General features: G+C 46.7%; 2 protein-coding genes and 1 long non-coding RNA gene across 3 annotated transcripts; 2 read left to right on the top strand and 1 right to left on the bottom strand.

Moving 5' to 3' along the window:
- The first annotated feature begins 2,762 nt into the window (after positions 1 to 2,762).
- Positions 2,763 to 4,650, top strand: LOC125748719 (uncharacterized). Its single transcript, XR_007399659.1, has 3 exons — positions 2,763 to 2,907; positions 4,080 to 4,292; positions 4,396 to 4,650. It is a non-coding gene; the product is annotated as an uncharacterized LOC125748719 (long non-coding RNA).
- LOC125748856 (Krueppel-like factor 10) lies at positions 4,651 to 6,710 on the top strand (the record flags this gene model as incomplete). The annotated part of the gene is made up of 2 exons (XM_049025515.1): positions 4,651 to 5,212; positions 5,437 to 6,710. Coding segments are annotated over 2 exons (846 nt in total), but the record flags the coding sequence as incomplete, so codon positions are not given.
- An 860-nt stretch (positions 6,711 to 7,570) lies between these two features.
- Positions 7,571 to 16,819, bottom strand: azin1b (antizyme inhibitor 1b). The gene is made up of 12 exons (XM_049025217.1): positions 16,628 to 16,819; positions 14,662 to 14,802; positions 12,543 to 12,732; positions 12,011 to 12,184; positions 11,371 to 11,543; positions 11,140 to 11,274; positions 10,765 to 10,846; positions 10,518 to 10,592; positions 9,796 to 9,961; positions 9,591 to 9,706; positions 9,295 to 9,509; positions 7,571 to 9,182 (listed from the first exon to the last, which is right to left on the bottom strand). The coding sequence occupies exons 3-12, from the start codon at positions 12,642 to 12,644 to the stop codon at positions 9,068 to 9,070; spliced, it is 1,353 nt and encodes a 450-aa protein (XP_048881174.1). The 5' UTR covers positions 12,645 to 12,732; positions 14,662 to 14,802; positions 16,628 to 16,819; the 3' UTR covers positions 7,571 to 9,067.
- Positions 16,820 to 20,290: the final 3,471 nt, after the last annotated feature.

The raw sequence follows: 20,290 nt of genomic DNA, 5'->3' as shown, positions 1-20,290 counted from the left end.
CGCAGCCTCAGGCACAGAGATACACAGACACACACATAAACACCTGGGCACACTCAGAGGGTTGCCAGATAAGGACCCTGTCAGGCTTCTAATTTGAGGATGGCGAAGCAGCGATTATGGTCCCACTCTCATAATTTTCCAGCCATAGAACTTAATCAGGTGAATTCCTGGCCATGGCACTTGTTAAGCGACGCTTATCCTCCATGGCAACTATGACAGACAACGTGAGGGAGGGACGTTACACGGGGGACAAGAATGGAAGGCCCAGCTGGATGGTGACAGGATGCAGGCCTTGGGAGGGGCACATTTCTCAGGAGACTCACCCCTCTCTTATCTTGGTTCCTGTTATGGGAAATACCAACTAGCAGACTATTGTAATCGTTTTATGAGCCTGATGCTATCTCAGGTAATTATGACATTAATATGCGACGGAAGAGAGCTGTATTGTGAGTGGTCCAACAAATTTATTGACTATATGGTCAAATGTTTAGCTACTCTACTCACATTATCTACTCATATGCATTTAATTCAATTTAGCTGATTGAATTTGACTATAACAAGTTGTCAAAGGTCAAACGGTCAGTTAAAAGAACAATGATGAATTATTTCAAGATGAGTATGAGGAGTCCCTCAAGCGGACAACTAACAATGAGTTCTTCCGTAATTAGGATGGATTATTACAGTTGTAAAATAAATGACAGGAAAACGAAGGTTGACCTGGGCAGTAACTAACCAGATGTGTGATGTTCCAGAACAAAAAGTTAATGTCCCATACAATGACAATATTTGAGAACTATTATTGGTAAAAGTGCCACCCAGGTCAAGTCAATGATTGACACCAATGTCAGCAAAAGGCTAAACTATCAACAAATAACTGTCACTGTCCATAGACTGAGACTGTGCACTTCCAGCACAGAAGGTCACTGTTACCAAGTGCATCAACTAAAATAGCAACAGCCTTGATAACACCCTTAATGGATAAATACTGAATGAGTTCGGATCCCGTGAATACCTACAGTTGAGTAGCCTGACTTCCAGTCATAAGGCTGCATCTCCAAAATGACTTAGAGAAAATCCCAACATTCCCCATGTAGCCAGTATAGAAATACATGTAGATCCACAACTGGGTCATAATAAGCTGGAAACACATGAAACCAGGGTTCGCCAGTCCTGGTCCCGAGGGCCAGGATCCAGTAAGTTAGATTACCTTGCTCAGCACACACCATAAGCAGCGAATTGCCAGGTTTAGTGGGTGTGTGTGAACAGGGAAGTTTGCAAACCGTGTTGGATTCCCTCCCTGCATTAAACAAATAAGGGGCAACTTAGAGGCATTCATTCAGTTAACAGTCTATGGACTAAAACCAGAAAACCAGCAGAAAATCCACAGGAACACGGGAGGAACATACAAGCTTCATAAACACGGAGTTAAGGGTGGGAATTGATCCCATCCAGATTTATGATGCCGGCTGCAGATTAGACTGGAGGCAGCCATTATAGCTGAAATGGAGGCACCGCCATTAAGCCACGCCAGACGGCAGTGATGGAACGTACATTCCGGCATTGTTCTCCGGTTGGCCATGCTTCGCTCCAGCACTGGTGCCAATCTTGATGGCTGCATCAGGTGTGGTCTGTATAAGTGAGGCTGGGTTCAGACAGTGTGCCAGACGTTCACACACTGGAGTTCCTCTTGTCTTTACCTGCCCCAATCTGGCTCTACAACAACAACAACAAATTTATTTTTATATAGCGCATTATCACAACATTACATTGTCTCAAAGCGCTTTACAGTATCCTCACCCAAAGCCCCCAGTGAGTAAGCCATAGGCGACAGTGGCAAGGAAAAACTCCCTAGAAGGAAGAAACCTTGAGAGGGACCAAGACTGGAGGCAGCCATTATAGCCATGCTCTACATGGCATGGGGATCACAGCTGGGGGTTAAGGGCCTTCTTCAAGGGCCCATAGATGTGAGAACACTCTGCTGATGTAAGGGCTTGAACCAGCAACCTTCTGATCATGGGCATGGAAACTTAGCCCTCCCCCCGAGCCACTCACCGCCCCCATTTATGGTAAAGAAAAAACATTCAAATATTATCTTGATCTATTTGAGTCATTTAGAGAAACCTTTAAGTATAATATATACAGATTGGTATTTATTTCAAACAATTGAGGTTAAGCACCTTGTTGAAGGCCTTCGTGGGACTGAAGTCCTGTTGGGTTACAAGTCCTCTGATTCTTCTTTACCAAAAATTTATAGTATCTATCCTTCATGTTTAACGATGTGGAAACTGAATCATTTCCCTTAAATATGAGATTCCATGCAATAAATCAGTTACGGCTAAGGGGAGTACTCCTTCGTATGGTTAAATTTACCTATGTCTCAAAACAGGTTTTTCTACTAATCCAATTAAGTTGAACGGGTTTTTCTGTTCGTGACCTATTACCTACAAAAACCACAGAGACCATTAAAAGTCCTTAAAGCATGACCATGGAATATAGCCTTAATCTTCTGTTTAAGGAGAAATCTGTTAAAACCAGAGGCACAGTCAGCTATTTGATTAGTCACGGAGGAACCTACGTGACCCATGTGAGGCGCTTACCAGAACCGTCATCACGTTACTGCATGCCAGCGCAGTTGTGTACCACGCTATTTTGACGCTATTTTCACGCTGCACATCAGCCTCTGAGCACGCACCGCCTGCGCTTCTATTGGCTAAAGTTTCACACACCTTTGGCGGTGATTGGCTGCGAGATTAACCCTGCCTCCTCCGAGCCTGTCTGAATGAATCTGGAAAAAGTCGCGGAGAAACATGTCCCGTTGCATTCTGCCAAAGAAAGACGGGAAAACTGGAGCTACGTAGCGGGCAGCTACTGATCGTTAGGCCATCGATCCGATCCTGAAACTTTCACGTAAGTCATATTTAATGTCACATCTACGAAATCAGGATGTTCCGTATTGTTGTTAGAACTTATTTCATTTATAGTGATATGTGTATTTCGTTACAGTTATAATAAGTAACTGTTGCAGAAATGTCAAAGAAAAATCAACAAATTCGCGACTAAACCACGTATTCTGTTGTTTATATGAGTAAATTAGTCTTTTAAAGAGCTGCATTTTGATTTGCCATTTAGTATTGTGTCACTTTAGCGAATATTGGCGTAAATTGATTTATGGCAGCGTTTAACCTGCAATCAATATTATTTATTTCCGCGCTGATGAAAGGGACAATATGCCGCTTGACCACTCCCTGTGTTGTGTTGTACACCCAACAGCCGTAGCTCTTCAGAAAGTAGGGGAAAGGTTACAGAACTGCGGCTCCCCGGGTTCACGTCCTAAAGTGCTGATGAGAGCAGTCTGATCACGCCTTCTTCACATGGTCATATGCTTGTCGGTTGACCAATAACAGATGAGCAAAGCAAGCCCTGGCACCAAATGTCGTGGCAAATTTTGGATCGAGGGGGGGGGGCGTGTCAGGGAGTTCCACCTATATCAAATAATAACTGCGTGGCCAGAGCATAGTTTACAGATAAAACGTAGTAGTTTTTGCCAAAGGACTGTATGCACAGTGATACAAATACATTGTTATATAAACTTGATTTCCTTGAGCAGTCGTGTTTGTGGAAGTTAATTTAACTTTAATTCCACAATGCATTTCCCAAGGAAACGGCACCCTCTAAGCTCCGGAATTTCAGTAGGTCAGCAACTGGGCAGTCAGTCTGGCCAGGCTAGTACGAGCAATACAGATATCTGTGCTGTTACCATAAATTTAATAGGTACAGTTTAGTAGGCATCGTTTTTTTGTTACAAAGAAGGTAGAAATTATATGTACATTTTATTTATTTGATGGATGCTTTTATTCAAAGCGACGTGCATTTCAGAAAGCAGAGATAGCCCGTCCCTGGCGGAGTGATTGTTAAAGACCTTGCTCAAGGACCCCGCTAGCTTTTTAATCTATGGGGCCACACACTGGGTGTCAAATATTATTTGATTTATTTGAAGTACTAATAGGGGCACTGCTGTTGGACCAATGAGAAGCTGGCAGACAGCAAACATTAATGAGGTTTTTACCATATGTGGCCAGTAGAGGGAGCCAATGGATTCAGATGCCTGTCTCCAGAACGACTCTCCACGAGCAAAGGACATTGAAGCAGTGGAGGCCCTGATGGCCATGAGCAGCTGCTGGAAGGCTGGGAGATTTGACCATGCAGATCCCCGTCCCCTGACGCCCCACTCTGACATCTTTGAGGAAGGGCTTCCTCTGCTGGCCCCAGTCGAGTTCCAGGGGTCACCTTTGGTGAGAGCCTGGGTCGCGACCCTATCCAAGCTGGCGTCTCGTATGTCATGGAGACCAGAGCCAAATGATTTGATGTTTTGTCCTTGTTTGTCGCCCTTCGCAGTGTATGACTCCACCCTACAGCCCGCTGAACTCTGAGCTTCCACATACCCTTTCAGTACCTTTTCCGGAGCCGGTTCGGAACCCTTCCTGCCAGAGCAAACCGCAAAAAGAGGACGGCCTTTGTGATGCCGTGGGGTGTCATAGGTCACACACCACCAGCGTGATCCGCCACACTGCAGACTTGCTGCCCTGCACCTGCAACAACTGTCCTGCAGAGAAGGATAAGAATGTGTGTGAATCATTGCAGCCTGATCCTGCAGCCTCTCCTCCTGAGAGAAGTTCATCAAGCCAGCCGGAAGACAGAGACGCTGGAGCATGCTCAGCTGCGTCGACCGCACATCCTTCTGGGTCGGCCTCCTCAAATGGCCCGGTCATCTTGAATTTGTCATCGTCTGTTGGACTGCTACAACACCCGGTGTCCAGTGGCCCTGTGAACATAGCTCCAATGCCAGTCCTCTGTCAAGTGCTTCCTGTATCACAGACAACTCCATCTGTTGTGGCCAACACCATTGTTTCTGTACCTGGCCAGCAGGGGGCGGTATGCCCACCGGTGGTCCTCATGAGCGGAGAGGTTTCCAAGGGTTCACTTATGTTCCTCGTCCCCCAGCCAGTGCTCCACAGACAGTCTGCACTGGTAACCCCTGGAAAACCTAAGCTGGCTGCCATCGCCCCAGCACCGGGCGTCCCCTCTTTGGTCCAAAGGAACAGCCCGCGGCCCAGCGTTTCCAGGATACGGAGCCACATCTGCACCCACCCGGGCTGTGGGAAGACCTACTTCAAGAGCTCCCACCTCAAGGCCCACATGAGGACTCACACAGGTGAGGAACGTCACCACCTGCTGTCCCTCTCACATCAAGTACCCAACCTGAAATCCAGATACCTCAGCTGTCTAAGGCCTCTTGCTGTTCTTTTTTACTCTGTGTTCAGGGTGTGTGATCTGTGTGAATCTTCAGCTAATGTAAATTATCTTTGGGTATACAGTCTTCACCCTAACGACATCACTTCATTCCGGTTCTGCTTGTGTCTCTGTCGCCCCCTGCAGGCGAGAAGCCTTTCTGCTGCAACTGGGAGGGCTGCGAGCGGCACTTCGCCCGCTCTGACGAGCTGTCACGACACCGGCGCACACACACTGGCGAGAAGCGCTTTGCCTGCCCCGTGTGCCACAGCCGCTTCATGCGCAGCGACCACCTGGCCAAACATGCCCGGCGCCACCTGGCTGCCAAACGGGTGCCCACCTGGCAGGTGCAGCTCCGCAGCCTCAGCAGTTTGGCTGCTGCCTGCCCTCCGCACCTGCCGTCTGGCCCCGAGGGCATGCTGGCATGTTAGTGCATTGGCTAAGGACCCAGACTTCTGACCAAAACACCTTTCGGTCTGATTGAGGGCTCTCTTTGGTGTAGTCTTGAGCAATGGCTTAACTTAGACTCCCTGTTTGAAACTCTACAGCGTCTCTAAAAAAAGAAGCTAGATGATCCTGGCAGTTACACAATTATATGTTGCTTATTAGCTGACACCACCTAACTTGAGATTTTGCACAATGTCTAAATTGCACTCAGAAATCTTGAAAGTGTAGGTGTCTGATTAAGTTTACCTATAATTCATCAAGGTTACCAAATTCCCAGAGTTCTTGAAAGGTAGTGGAAAGCCGAATTATGTTTCTTTTTTCCTTATATAATTTTCTTCTGTCATTGTTTACACATAAAAATATTATGTTTTGGCATCACATGATTCACAAGCTCAGGGGTTATTGCCTAAAGTCCGTTGGTCGGATGTCCAATTTCCCTACCAATCAGCGCCTAGATTGGGGCGGGCACTTTTAATAAGCCCCGCCCCCTACACCACTGTTGCTGTCCCCACACTTGGTGGTGATGGCCAGTAGATGGTGAGATGGCAGTGGGGTGTCATTCTGTGTGAGGGAAGAGATTTAGCAACAGTGCTGAAACGTCAGGGTTTTTGTTTCTGTGGAGTTTTTTTTTTATTTACAAATATTTTGTATTTTTAAATTCATTATTTATTTTATAATGTTGGTCTTTGTTTTAGTTGGGAGTCATTTTTTTCCTTCAAGCAAGTATGACCAAGGAACAGCTGAGCAATGGTATAATTCTTACAAGCAGGCCGGTAAGACTCCTGTGAGTCATTTCTACTACTGTTAAGTCTTATTTTAAATCTGTACTGGAAAAAACCCGCCGAGCTCTGACCAAAGTAGCTTCACCATAACATACAGTGGAACATCATGTTAGCTTTTTTTTGCACAATATTTGTCATTGCAAATGTTTTTTTTTTTATATACAAAGATGAATAAAATCTTTTAGAAAAGTCGCAGGTGTAGCTTTGGTCTTTACACCGTCTTACATGGGCACAGGCAACATCGTCAACGTATGTGTAGCAATATCTCCACCTCCTGTCTTCTTTTGTACCCTCACTGGCAGACCAGTGCTTCCTCATAGGATTTCACCATCAACACTTCGTGCGAGGTGGAGATTGGCTCATACAGTAGAACCCTTAGTTCTTCTATCCACAGGCCTGTACGTGTCTAGTCAACTCTAGACTTTTCTGGAGAGAACTGAAATATTAACAGATTCCAGTAGAGGGTTCTCTGGACCTCCAGCTGGGCTCAGAATGGATTCCCACAGGACGCCCCGGACATTGAGGTGAAATGTGCTCTTAGTCCAGACGCTTAATCGGACGTTGGTAGCGCTGTACAGCTCCAGCCCCTGGTGAGGACCCCAGCCCCTGGTGAGGACCCCAGCCCCAGCCCGCACCCAGGCCGTCACAAAAGCTCAGCATAGGTGAGCCTTGGAGTCCTTGATGGCCAATTCAGCCAAATTGGTCACTTTGTATTCCAACCAGATGAAGTGAAAATGAAGAACTTTCATAGGAACGCATGCCTGAAACATTGATCGCTCACTATCTTCCAGGAAAGCCAACAAGGCATTTTTCCACTCCTGAAATCTACACTCCTCTCCTGTCCCTGAAGGGCAGTGAGATTCACACCACAGATGGCTGGTTGGTACCAGGCACTGGTCACAATACGGCACTTTAGGTCTTTTCGCAGCTCAGAACATCATATCTATAGTATGTTACTGCCGCTAGGGACTCTCCAATGACCAAATGCTGCAAATTGGCGCCAAACCTTATTTTTGATCTTGAAATTTAATAAGCACCGCTGCAAACACAAGTCAGAAACGGAAGGTTTATTTTATACAACAGAAAAGCCCTTTTTGCAGAATGTGAACGCTTTGTCATTAGGCTAACAGAAAATATGGCTGTCACAAAGGAGAATGAAAATAAGCACTGCACATTTCAGTCAAAGGTGTATTAATCACTTCCATTAAACGAGCACAATGGACTGATTGACAACAGCTTACAACCATCAGCATCGTAGCTAAAGATGTATGCGCGCGCAGGCTTGTCTCTTCGGGAAAGGATCATGAAAGAAGCGGCTCTTCAAATGACAGCGTTAAAATTCTGATGCGCTGGGACACGTCGCTCCTGAACACTAGCAGCGACGGGGAAGCCTGAGGTGGGGCACCAACAATGACCTTCAGACTGAACGACTTCCAGCCAAACGAGAAGTGAACAGGAGAGATGTTTCCTTATGCTTGTATGAGCACATTTTTGTTTTGTTTTCTTTTGTTTTTGCAGCAGAGTCGCAGGCACTCGCAGCGCGAGAGGTTTACGGAGCAGTCGCCGGGCCTGGAAGCGAGGGAGCGGACAGAATCTGCGGCTGACCTGATGCCCGGGAGCGACGTGCAAAGGCCAAATATGGCCACAAAAAAACCCACGACCATGGAGGCTACAGGGCGACTCGCACTGTCATAACCCTGTAGGCCTGCTCAGTTGTCGGATAACCGTATCGAAGCACCGCGAGCGCACTGCCAACGAGACGTCTTGGCTGGACTGATTCAGCTGCCGCTCCGAGCTCGTAATGACAAGAGCGGGGAGCAGCTCCCCCGTAATGAACCTCACAAACGCAGCCAAGCATGCCTGTTTCTGCAGCCGCACGCTGCAGGTGCTCAATGCGCACGCCGCCGCCGTGTCAAAACCCAAATAGATAAATAACACACCCACGTACGTATTTATTGCAATTACAACATGGCTGGATCAGGCTCCATAGCAAGAATGGAACGCCGTCTCTACTAAAGCTACCACTCAAAGCACAAATTTACATTTATTTTTGCATTTTAAATCACTTGAAGTCCGATCTTGGCATTTCTATGAACTGCTCCAGTAGGGCAGACAGCTGATGTACAAGACTGGCAAAATGCAATCTATATAGATTTATATATAGATATGAAATAAAATTAAATAAACTGAACATGTATATAAACTGCAGTTGAGTAGGAAACCCCGCGATGGGATGCCATCTCTACAGAGTCGTCCATTTTGTTGCATATTTTCTCTTGTTTAAACTACAGAACGGGGGGGGGGGCAGGGGGAGATTAGCTGTTTTGGGGGAACCGGCTATAGATGTCGGTCCACTTTATGGTGATGCTGAAAAACGAATACTGTCACCACACTATGACTGGTCCCAGTAAAACCCTTCTATCATTTCATTACAAAAAAAAAAAAAAAAAAAAAAAACAAGTGTCCTATAGCAGCCGGCTCTTCTCTTGGAATGCCAACCGGACCGGCTTAGCAGAAACCCTACTCCACCCCCAAGACGCTGATGTGGTCTAAGCTGGGGTGGAGAAGGCGTCCTCCTGCTGGTTAAACGGGAAGGAGTATGGGCCCAGTAAGAGGTTCCTCATGGGCGTGTCCAGGCCAAATCCGGCATCCTGCATCTCGTACCTACAAAGGGGAACAGGGTTTAAAAACAGGTCCTCACGCCCAAAAAGTAAACCCAGCAGAAAGTTCAATCTCCACGTAACAAAAATACCTGCACGCACATGCTTCTGCTTACCAATCGTGTTCTGAGATGACATGGTAGATGGGCAGGCTCTCCACGCTGGTATAGGCTGCCTGCTCGCTCACGCTTTGGGCCCCCATGTTCCTGAAGAGGAGCCAGTCCCCCACATTGAGCTCGGGCAGCAGGCAGTGGTCAACCACCTGGTCCAGGGCATCGCTTGAGGGCCCCCAGAGGCTGCTGGAGAACACCGGCTCCTCCAGCAGGGCGACCTGCGGTGACAGGGGTACTAGCGTTTAGGGGGCGGGTCCCAAGCGCACGCCACACACGTGCTGGCAGCCGTCCACGCTCACCTTGTGCACAGACGGTGCCGGGATGATGTCATCCAACAGTTTGCTGGAGAAGGACCCGTACACGCCATCGTTCATATAATACAGGAACTCCGGCTCGTCGTTTGGCGATAGGTCATCTGGAAGGAACAACAAGGACACTGCACAGTCACGCCTCGGGAAAGCGTCACACCGACGTATCGGAAACGTGGGAGAGCGAGAGACTGACCACAGGGCCGGCCGCACCGATCCCGGGCCACTACTTTCTTGCCGATGATGTTGACGGCCAGGGTGAAGGAGGGTGAAACGTAAAAGGCCCCCGGCTCTGCGATGATGGTGAAGCCACACAGCGGAGAAAAATACCTCTCCAGCTGCGGCTGAATGGCGCCGCGGATCTGAAGTAAAGAGGAGGGTCTTTAGTCCACCAAGAGACTCCCTGTGACAGAACGACTTCAGAATTAAAATCTCAAAATGCATACAGTTTCACAAAAACACTCCCCGCCCCCCCACCCTCCATTGAACACATCTATACTGATGAGGTTTAGACCAAAGCACCTTCAAGGTAAACAGAAATGACATTCGGTTTGAAATTCCACCCATTCTACAGGCTCCGGCAGCCATTGTGATATTCTACCAGCTGATTTGCAACAAAAGGAGATGAATGCATTTGAAACACTGGCACTCTACACATTCTGACAGCTGAAGGACCCAGGCATCAGTGATTCAACTGTCACTTTGACAGAACGCGGGAGGTGACCACTGTGCTTCATCTACATTTGCATTCCTGACATCTGTTAGACTGAACTGAACAGGAAATATCCAGTTACTCTATACATGTGAACTGAGAAATACCATATTTTTAAACCATATCTAGCACAGCAATTACAACCATTAATATCATAGAGCTGAATGTAAACAAAAAGAAAAAACCATAAACAAAACATTCAGTACCTGTTCCAGCTGGTCTTCCGAGCCAGTGAAACCTCCCCCAATGTCTAGGATGTTCATGTCGTAGCCAAACTCCGCCTGAAGAAACACCACCCATTAAACAGAAATCTGACACGGAGGAGGCAGTAACCTGCTAAGGATTATGGGAAGTATCTGTTTTCAACATAACGTCAGGGTGACACAGCGGTAACAACGCGAACGCGTGCACGTGACCATAGCCGTCACGGGTAGCGCGCCCAGGCCAACTCACCCCCATGTCGAATACGCAGCGGGCGTCCGCCACCGCGTGGGTGTACGCCTGGATGTCCCGGCAGGAGCTGGGGATGTGGAACCTGACAAAATAAAGTGGGAGGAGCTTAACGGCAAGACTGCGAAGTAAAGTGGAGAAAAAAAAAAGGCAAAGATCTAGACGCGAGTAGCTGCAGGTCTTGGCAGCACAAAGTTAGTACAAATATGCTGAAAATGGACCAGGCGAAAGATGTCATCCTGCAAAATGGGTGGATGTTACAGTGTAGCACTCCATTAATACAGAGTCCCCCCCCCCCGCTTCTTTCTTTAACTGCCTGCGTCTCTGACTCTTAAACAGATAAGTTCCCCATCCCTCAATTTACAGAGCTGAACTCACTTGACTCCAACGACCTGCATGCCCAGCTCCTGAGCACATTCCAGGAGGCCACGGCAGCCCTTCAGTGTGGCACCGAAGGTCATGCTGGTGGCCTCAACTTCACCCGGAGCCTCAGCAGTGATCTGCAGCAGCAGCCTGGCGACGGAGGCACAGGGACACATCGTCACGGCGACCGCCGCCACACGTAGCTCCGCCCATCGCTCCGCCGCGGCTGCCGCACAGGCCACTCACTTGGCACCGGGGTGACACCGGGCGATCTTGCGCATCTCAGTCTCATTGTCACAGGTCAGGGTGTCGACGCCGTTCTTGGCGGCGTACTTGAGGTGGGACAGCTGCTTGCAGACCGCAGAGAAGATGATGTTCTCAGGTGCCACGCCGAAGTTCTGCACTAGTACCAACTCATTCTGCCGGGGGAGGAGAGCGGAAAAAGGGGATGAGACTGGAGCCCGAAAACTGCTGCAGCAATTAGGGGAAAAAAGTTGCAAATTAAGAAGGGGGGGGGGGGGGGGGGGGGGGAACCAAAAAACAAGCCTCTTCTTTCATTTTGTAAAGTGCTAAATATTGAAATCCAGGTACAATTACAAGAGCTCCGCCTCATCCCAGGCCTGGACGGTTAGTCACACTTCAGATTGTAACAGAAATGCACCATCCCAGGACGAATTACTCAGCAGCAGGTAAAAGAACCACGGCAGGACTACGAGCAATTATAAAACCAAAAGTGTTATTCCACGTTAGTTCAAAGGCAGCTTTTGGGCGGAGGAGATGCGCCGTTCAAACATTCCTCCCAAGCACCATGGATTCTTTCCATGTTGTCCTCTAGCGATCATGGCGGATATGGAAGACAGGAGAGTGAGGGGGGGGGTTTGCTCACCTTGTTGGAGCAAACAAATCCAACGCCAAGAGCAGCCAAGACCTCGACGACGGCAGGACTGCTGTTGCACCGGACGCTGTAGTAAGACTGTATGGGAGCCATACTGGTCTGCCACCGGAAGTGCTGTCGCACGAGGACCCCAAGATCAGCGACAAGAAATGCATTCTTTTCAGCCTGGGGGGGGGAGAGATCGAACACATGGGGGTCAATCATTCATATAGCACTTTTAAAATCACAAGGTGATTTACAGACATTTAAAAACAACGGACTTAAAATAAGCATAGATGTGTATCACCACCAGTAGCATCGGAAACATGAGACTTAACTGCCCGCAACTCCAGCAGCAGACTAACCCTTAGCACACTCGGGCCTCTGGCCTCTACCTCAATTAATGTAACAAACATGAGGTTCACTACTGATGCCAAAACACGCAAGCAGTTCAGCTGAACTCAAAATGTTTCAATTAACGCTGCCGATACGCTGAAGAAGTGAGGACCACATGAAGCAGTGAACGGGGCTTGAGCACACTTACCAGAGCCTGCTCATAGATATGGCTGTCAATGACATCACAGAGGGTGGTGCTCCCCTGCAGCAGTTCAATGGAGTAGTTTGGTTCGTCAGCAAATCCTTTCATCTCAACCGTATTCCGCAAATCCGACAAATCATAAAGAGTTGTAAAATCGAAGCCCTGAGCCGTTGGGGTCCTAGATATACGCAACAAACTGCAGAGGGGAAAGAACGAGAGGGGAGAGTACAACTCAGCGGCGTGAAATGCCATAATGTAAAACACACACACGTTCGGTGAGCAAGCAGCACACAGACGTAATGAGCCGAATACAGGAAGCAGGGGCTGCACCTTGAGTAGCCGTGGCGAAATTTAGGGCGCACAGTTAAAGATCTGTGACCAGTCAGCAGGAACCTGGTATCACGCTAAACACTTCCACATAAAATTACCCTAAATCACTGCGGTCTGACGAAGGCTCCAGTTATTTCCTGTATTCAGCCGGTCTCCCTTTTCCTCTCCTTCCTGAAACCATCATGCAACTGGAGGACAGTGAACCATTAAGGTAAGATTCTGCAGACAGACAGCCGTGTACCATGGTGCCTTGAACAGAACCGGGTCTGGAAAAACCACACAACCGGCACTTCAAGGACCTCCCACTGGAACAGAAACGTCCTTTGGGGGGGGGTGGTAGAGTCCCGGCAGCGTGTGGCCCGCGAATGAGTCATACGCGTGGCATCACATGACTCATCGCGGAAACTCCACCGCTGCCTGGAGACACTTCCTCCTCCCTGGGCCACTTGTCGTACACATAATATATATATATGATTCTCCAACCTAGGCCACCTGGCTGAATGGAAGATAACCCATGTAGCGCCACATGCCAACCATTGCTCCAGCAACCACAGCATGCATTTCCTGATGCAACACTGACCGCCTCTGCAGTACCGAAAGGACTGCCATCACCCACAGCCATCTCAGGCTTCAATATCACCCAGAGCAAGGTACCGTAACGTTTCACACCTGCAGGTACTGGATGGGAAACCACCTAGCCCTGATCCACAGGATTCATTTCACACGCTTTTGGTCCACAGTGCTTGTATGAACACCGAGAAGACACACTCAGCGTTATTCCCCGACCCCCTGATCTGAACCACCCCCCGGCGGCCAATCGCAGGACAGCACGCCAACTGGAGAAAGGCGAAACGCAGACGTCAACATGGCGACTGCGAAAAACAAAGCACCGGGAAAAACATAGCCTGCAGTGCGCCAGCGTGCTTTACTGGGGACCATCACGGTTAATCCCAGCACCTGTGACCCATGAAAGGGGCTTTGCTCAGTGGCATTAGCCTAGCACAATGCAGGCTACACCAGTGTCAGATGTCTGCTTTTGATAAGATTACACAACTGCTGGCCAGGAGAGTCACATGACTTCACGTCAGCTCCCCAATGCATGGTTAGCCGAGCTTCTCATGAGGGCCAGACAGAGAAAAGGCCAGCATGGGCCCCTGAATGCAGAAGCCTGATCTGGAGTGAGGGTCTGACATCATCCCCTATATCCCCATTCATAAGAACTTCCCAAGTCACACGCTGAGGCTACAGGATCGATGTCACTGCCACTCTGCAGGTGGCAGGACCACACGCACGCACACCTGTAAACCCACAAAGGCTACAACGTCTGCACCCATCTCACAAACCTGCACACCAGCGTTTAGATAATTTTAGTTCTACTATTCAAATGCTGTGTCGTTTGGGGGTGGGGAGAATAACTGTTTATGGAACTGGATTTGGAGCAGCTTGGGCAGAAGGGAATCACTGTCAAGTCATTACCAAGAACAGAGATAAAGATAGATATATTTTACAGGTCCCAAGAGGGAAATTCTGAAAAGACAGTCCTAAAGGATGACTGCAGCAGGGAAGTTTAATCGGGTATGGCAGGGCCCCCCTAACGGCCCAGTTTAGAGCAAGCAAATTATGTAATTAGCAGACGTGAGAAGGCTTAAAGATGCCAGAAACTGAGATGAAGGACAGTGGCAAGTGTGCCTCAGAGTCTGGTGTCTTAGGAAAAAAAAAAGATGCTGAACAATGAGACACTCAACAACAAAAACGGTGACAGAATCAAGAACAGAGTACATTGGCCTTAACTCACATGGACAAGTCAGGAGATAGACCTATCCCACTATCAGCTAGGGTCCCAAGGCGGCTCGGCGTTGAAGTCGAATTGTTCCCTGTAGAGCGCCGCCCCTAGGCCTTCTGGGTAGTTGTACACCTGCACAGAATGGGGTGTGCCCTGTGGGAGATATGAGACACGACCATTTCAAAAGCATGAACTGGGTATTATACACTGCTGCGAGCATGTCTCTATACACACACACACACACCCAAAAATAAGCTCCAAGTTTCAATGAGCTCCTTGCGCAACTTCAAAAGTATCAAACTGAAAGCAACACGCTTCTGAACTTGTTTTAAGTTGTAATAAAGACGTCTAGATACAAACATTACGTGAATGACAAACACAGCTCAAAATCAGTAACACACACAAAAAGTATCGACTTGGGACTATGATTTAACTATTATACAACAATGTTTAATAAATAGAATTCAGTGAGACATGAATAAACACACTTTAACCACTAGTTGAGCAACTTCCAAATCTTTCACAAAGTACACCATAAAACGTTACAGCTGCGTCGTAAATGTAAGAGGCGAGATTAGGAGATTTCCTTGCAAGTCTTACCAATAAGTGGCGGTCTGGATAGACCTTAATACATTTCAGGGAACAGGACAAACTCTTTGGGAGGGGATGCTTACCAGTCTGTTTTTCCACAAAATTTATCTTAAGAATATGAATAAAAAGCATTAGATCTGCGATTTCAGAACGACGTGTGTAGGCATGTGTGTATTAACAAGGCTTCGGCCACAAAGTAACAAGGTTCAACCGGCTAGAACCAGAAATCCTCACAAACCACCTCGCTGTGTCGCTGCCCAAAATCGCTTCATACGTTCACGGCACTTTCGATTAAAAATCTCGGGGAGCCAAGTACTGCCTAAACACCCCAATCATTAAAAACAGGCAAAACTGGACTTTTGTCAATGTTAACCAGCGGCCTGATTCGTCATCTTGCCCTTTATCTTTAACGAAGCTACATGTTGATATCGATCCCACGCGCTTAGAAACTAGGAGTTTGGCTGCGAGCTTTCAGCTCCAGTGAAGCGTAAATAGACTTTAAAAAGGGTTTTGCGCAAACAAAAGTGCCCACAGATAACCACTGAGCCGCTTAAAGCACATCTTGTAACTATGTGTCTCTGGCTGCGTCACAGACTCGCATCCGCCCGCGTTTATCGAGGTCAAGCAGCGCGGACAAATAGATAGATAACTTATGAGGATCCTGTCATCTAATAACCGCGCTACAGCGGCCGCCGACAAAACGCGCTGAGCCGGATTTGAATGGCCGAAGACGCAACTTCCCCGCAGCAAACCACCCTGCTGACGTTAACGTTTGGTAGGGAAGTGCGCCGACATGACTGGCGGATCGGAGCCACTGAGCTTCTAAAATAACGCCGAGGAGCCGGCCGTCGACCCCCTTTCGGATGGATGGTGAAATAAAGCGTGGCGTTTCTCCCTTATATTAACGCGAGCGGAGGCTCTCAAAGACAGGAGGGGAAATACAAAAAAAAGCCATAATGGCACCGGCTCGTTTATAAAACAGCTATGATCAAAACAGTGATAAAAACACAAAAGCGATGTAAAAAGATATGAGAGATTAATCCACCCAAACACAACTTAATAACACCTTAATATCGCTTTAAATTTCAAAGCCCCGGGTGCCTAACCTCTAACCGCAATCGCTTTTTGGAATAATCCCAATAAAACGCAAATTATATTTTTGCTAATAGTCTTCTAAATTATTAAGCCCATAGAAGTATAAAACGAACCACAGTTATGCAGTTAATGATGAAGATTTGGGCATTTGGCGGAGAGGCACGGCGTCCGATGCGGGAAAGCAGGCGGCTCGGTGAAAGACAAGCCATCGCCATATTGTAGTGAGTGCGCTTCTCTGCCGGCTCCGGCGCGGCCAGCGAGGATCGGAAAAACCAGCCAGTGGGCTACTTACGTGAGGTAACGGCCAAATTTTTTGGGTAAATCGTCTTCTCTTTTTCGGCGGAATTTTTAAAGAGTAATGGGGGTACCAATAGGAGAAAGGAAAAAGGCCAGATTTGCCATAAGCTTTGAGTGAGGAGGTGCTTTGAATAGCGAGTCGCCGCTTCCCTTCTCTGTGTAACGCGCTGAGGAGGCGGCGTCCGGATGGGGCGGTATAAGTACCGGGATACGGCGTCCTTCGCAAAAGGCGTCACACGGGACGGGGCGCCAGCGATCGGGGCGGAGATTGTGGGCTAAGCTCAGTACTTAGGGCCTGTCAGTTTCCAAAAAGTGACCCTGAATAAAGTGGCGTACAGTACGGGGGCATGTCCACAAAGTAGCTCGTAAGCAGGAATCCGCAATATAGCTCTTCTGCGCATACTTCATATTCCATAGCTTCACATTCATGTTTAAGTGCGATTTTTCGATTTCAATGTATTTTTGGATTAAGTATTGAATTGCAATACGCAATACGCCAACAGAGTTTTTAAAAACTTCCTAAGGAAAATAATCACGCCAGTGCATGAATATGATTTAGCATGTAACATGAACGTACATTAAAACGAAAGATAATACTAAAACTCTGTCTGTCTGTCTGTCTGTCTGTCTGTCTGTCTCTCTCTCTCTCTCTCTCTCTCTCTATATATATATATATATATATATATATATATATATATATATATATATATATATATATATATATATATATATATATATATATATATATAATATTATATATGTAAAACAAAACTCTCAAAGTTCACTGAAGATTCAAAGAAGGCAATCAAATTACCTACCTTTTGGTGTCTACTTTAATTTCATCATGCTGCCAAAATAAGCGTTATAGGCTTCGAGGTGGCGGCGATTGCATTTTATTCGGCTTTATTCGAAATGTCAAACGATATCCTTTACATTCTACTGTCCCAAATGACAGCAGTCAGCAGTCTTTACTCCATAAGCCTTAAGATACTGATTGCCTTGCTGCACGCAAAGCCGGGGGTCTGCATGAGTGTGACTCGGGTCCACTTTGCATCCACTCAGTCTATTGGCTGAGAGTCGCCGGTAGCGCGTACTTGCAAACACTCGGGTTTCCTAATGAAGGACGAAAACGGTTCTGGTTTCACTGAACTGGCCCGAGTCTATGACTTCCATTTATGCAGTCAAACAGCTGCTTGGAGACTGAGCATCCCCAAAGAGCACGAAGAACGTTTAAAATTGCAGCCCGTCATTAATTCACACGTTTCAGCCAAAATTTGTTGCCAGATATAGGGCTGGAATGGAACTTGTTGGTTCAAAAATCTGTTTCAGTAAAATACATATTGGATTTCTATCAAGAGAAATTTTGCTGCTCAGTTAATGTAAAATTTGTCCATCCATCCATTTCCTGTAACCACTTATCCTATTCAGGGTCGCGGGGAGTCCGGAGCCTATCCCAGAATATATGGGTGCAAGGCAGGGAACGACCCAGTATGGGTTAATCTTGGTGTTTAGTTCAAACCACAAAATGCTGACCCTGTAATGTACTCGCAGACATTATAATAAAGTGATTATTGATTGCAATCTCTATTTGTAAAGCACGCTAAATGTTTTAATTCAGGAATGTCTCGGTGAACAGTTTACCCCATTGTCTTAAATACACATTGCCTGCTTGGCCTATTTTTGCATTGTTCTGCGGGATATTCCAGGAGAAATTGCTGAAGGACTGAGGTCACCCTCTTATGTAAATTCCTGACAGTCACAGAACACAATAAAGGGTGGAGGGGATGTAATATTTAATGAACATATATATTTTCTATCTCTGATATGGAAAATAACTGCGACACTGTACTGGGTAAGCAGTTATGGAAGATGGATGGATTATAGGGCAAATTGTGTTTCATTGTCTGTAACACATTAAACCCACGCCTGGCCAAAGTTTGGAACACTGCAGCAGACTGTTGATTAATGGGTATGTTGCATTTCGACGTTACACAAAACTTTGTACTGCCACTGTATTTCGGGCCACTGGGCTGGATGTGAATGTGGGTTTACTGAGAGGTGTGACGCATCAGAGGCTTCACTGCAAATGTTCCTAATAGGTCAGGAAGAATTTGACTGTGAGTGGTCTAAAGGTCTTTCTGCTCCCACCACCATCTGCCCCCCCACCTTCCACACCAGCTCGTCCCATGCATCCAGATCGTCACGCCTGATATATCTGCATCCAACCATTTTACAGGTGACCGCAAGTACAAGCGAGGATTGCGTAGGGTTTGCGGATTCGCATATAAATATTATGGCACTCGTGTCTTTAACCGTTTAAGACAACTTGCCTAGAAGCAAATGCCACCTTCAGAACTGTGCCCCATGTTTCCTCTCTTATGTGTAAAATAATAAAAAAAAGCTGTCATCTATAATGCATTATAGATACCTTTATAATGCATTACAATGGTCGGTATAAGAATTATTCAAGCATTACAGTATCCTCTATTGACAGTCATATGGCATTATACTGTTGATTATAATACTTCATAAGTTCCAATGAAGCTGTCATCTATAATGCACTATAGATACTTTCATAATGCATCATAATGGTCGGTATAAGAATTAATAAAGCGTCATAGCATCTTCTATTGACAGTCATAAAGCATTATAGTGTTGATTATAATACTTCATACAATGCACTTTAGATACTATATAGATATAGGTCATAATGCACTATAATGGTAGGTATAAGCATTGCGGATGCCTTATAACTGCATTATAAAGGTATCTATAGTGCATTAAAGATGAGAGCTTCATAAAGCATTCATAATGCATAATGAACATGGCTATAATGTGTTATGGCTTTTTATAAATTTTTATAGCCATGTTTATAATGCTTTATTAATGCATTATAATGTGTTATGAATGTGCTCATAGATTCTTATGGACGTGGCATACATAGAAAGCTTTACCAAAATATCCTCCATAATTTAGGAAGAATGTTTCTTGTCTTTAAGACTTATTTTTGTATTACCTTCTTCTTTGTGACAGAAGCAGTTTCCATGTTAAATACGCTGCAAATGTATCATGTCGGTTTGCCTGCAGGCTGTGTGTGCTGTCAGCCTTTCAGACCTGTTGCTTTTGCAATAATATCGGCAGGGGGGCTGCATGCCACTTAAATTTCCCCTTTTGTTTTAACAGTAGAAGCACTGTTTTGTCTATTGTTGTGACTTGGGAGTGAAAGTTTCTCCCTTGGATCATATGAAAGCTATTCCTAGATTTTGTCCCCGTCCCTCCTCCCCGCCACAGCTTTGTGCCTGGCCACCCCCGTACTTAAAATGAAAGTGTGGCTGCTAATCGCACATAGAATCTGAAGTGGCTTCCAGTAATGCTCGATGGCCATTGTTTGCCTTTTATAATGGCCGTGTCTTCAGAAAGCGCCTGTTGTATAGACTTGCTCGTCTTGCCATGGGCGACACACACACACACACACACACACACACACACACACACACACACACACACACACACACACACACACACACACACACACACACACAAGCACCTGCATTGTGCAATTCACATCAGCAAACAGGGGCCAAAACACCGGTTGTAGCTGAACAGTGACCCACCCAATGGTGATGGGGATTCAGTGCTAACGCGGCCAAAAAGGTCT

Source organism: Brienomyrus brachyistius, chromosome 9 (genome assembly GCF_023856365.1).
Source record: "Brienomyrus brachyistius isolate T26 chromosome 9, BBRACH_0.4, whole genome shotgun sequence".
In the NCBI taxonomy this organism is placed as follows: Eukaryota; Metazoa; Chordata; class Actinopteri; order Osteoglossiformes; family Mormyridae; genus Brienomyrus; species Brienomyrus brachyistius.
This window is presented reverse-complemented; position numbering and strand designations above follow the sequence as displayed.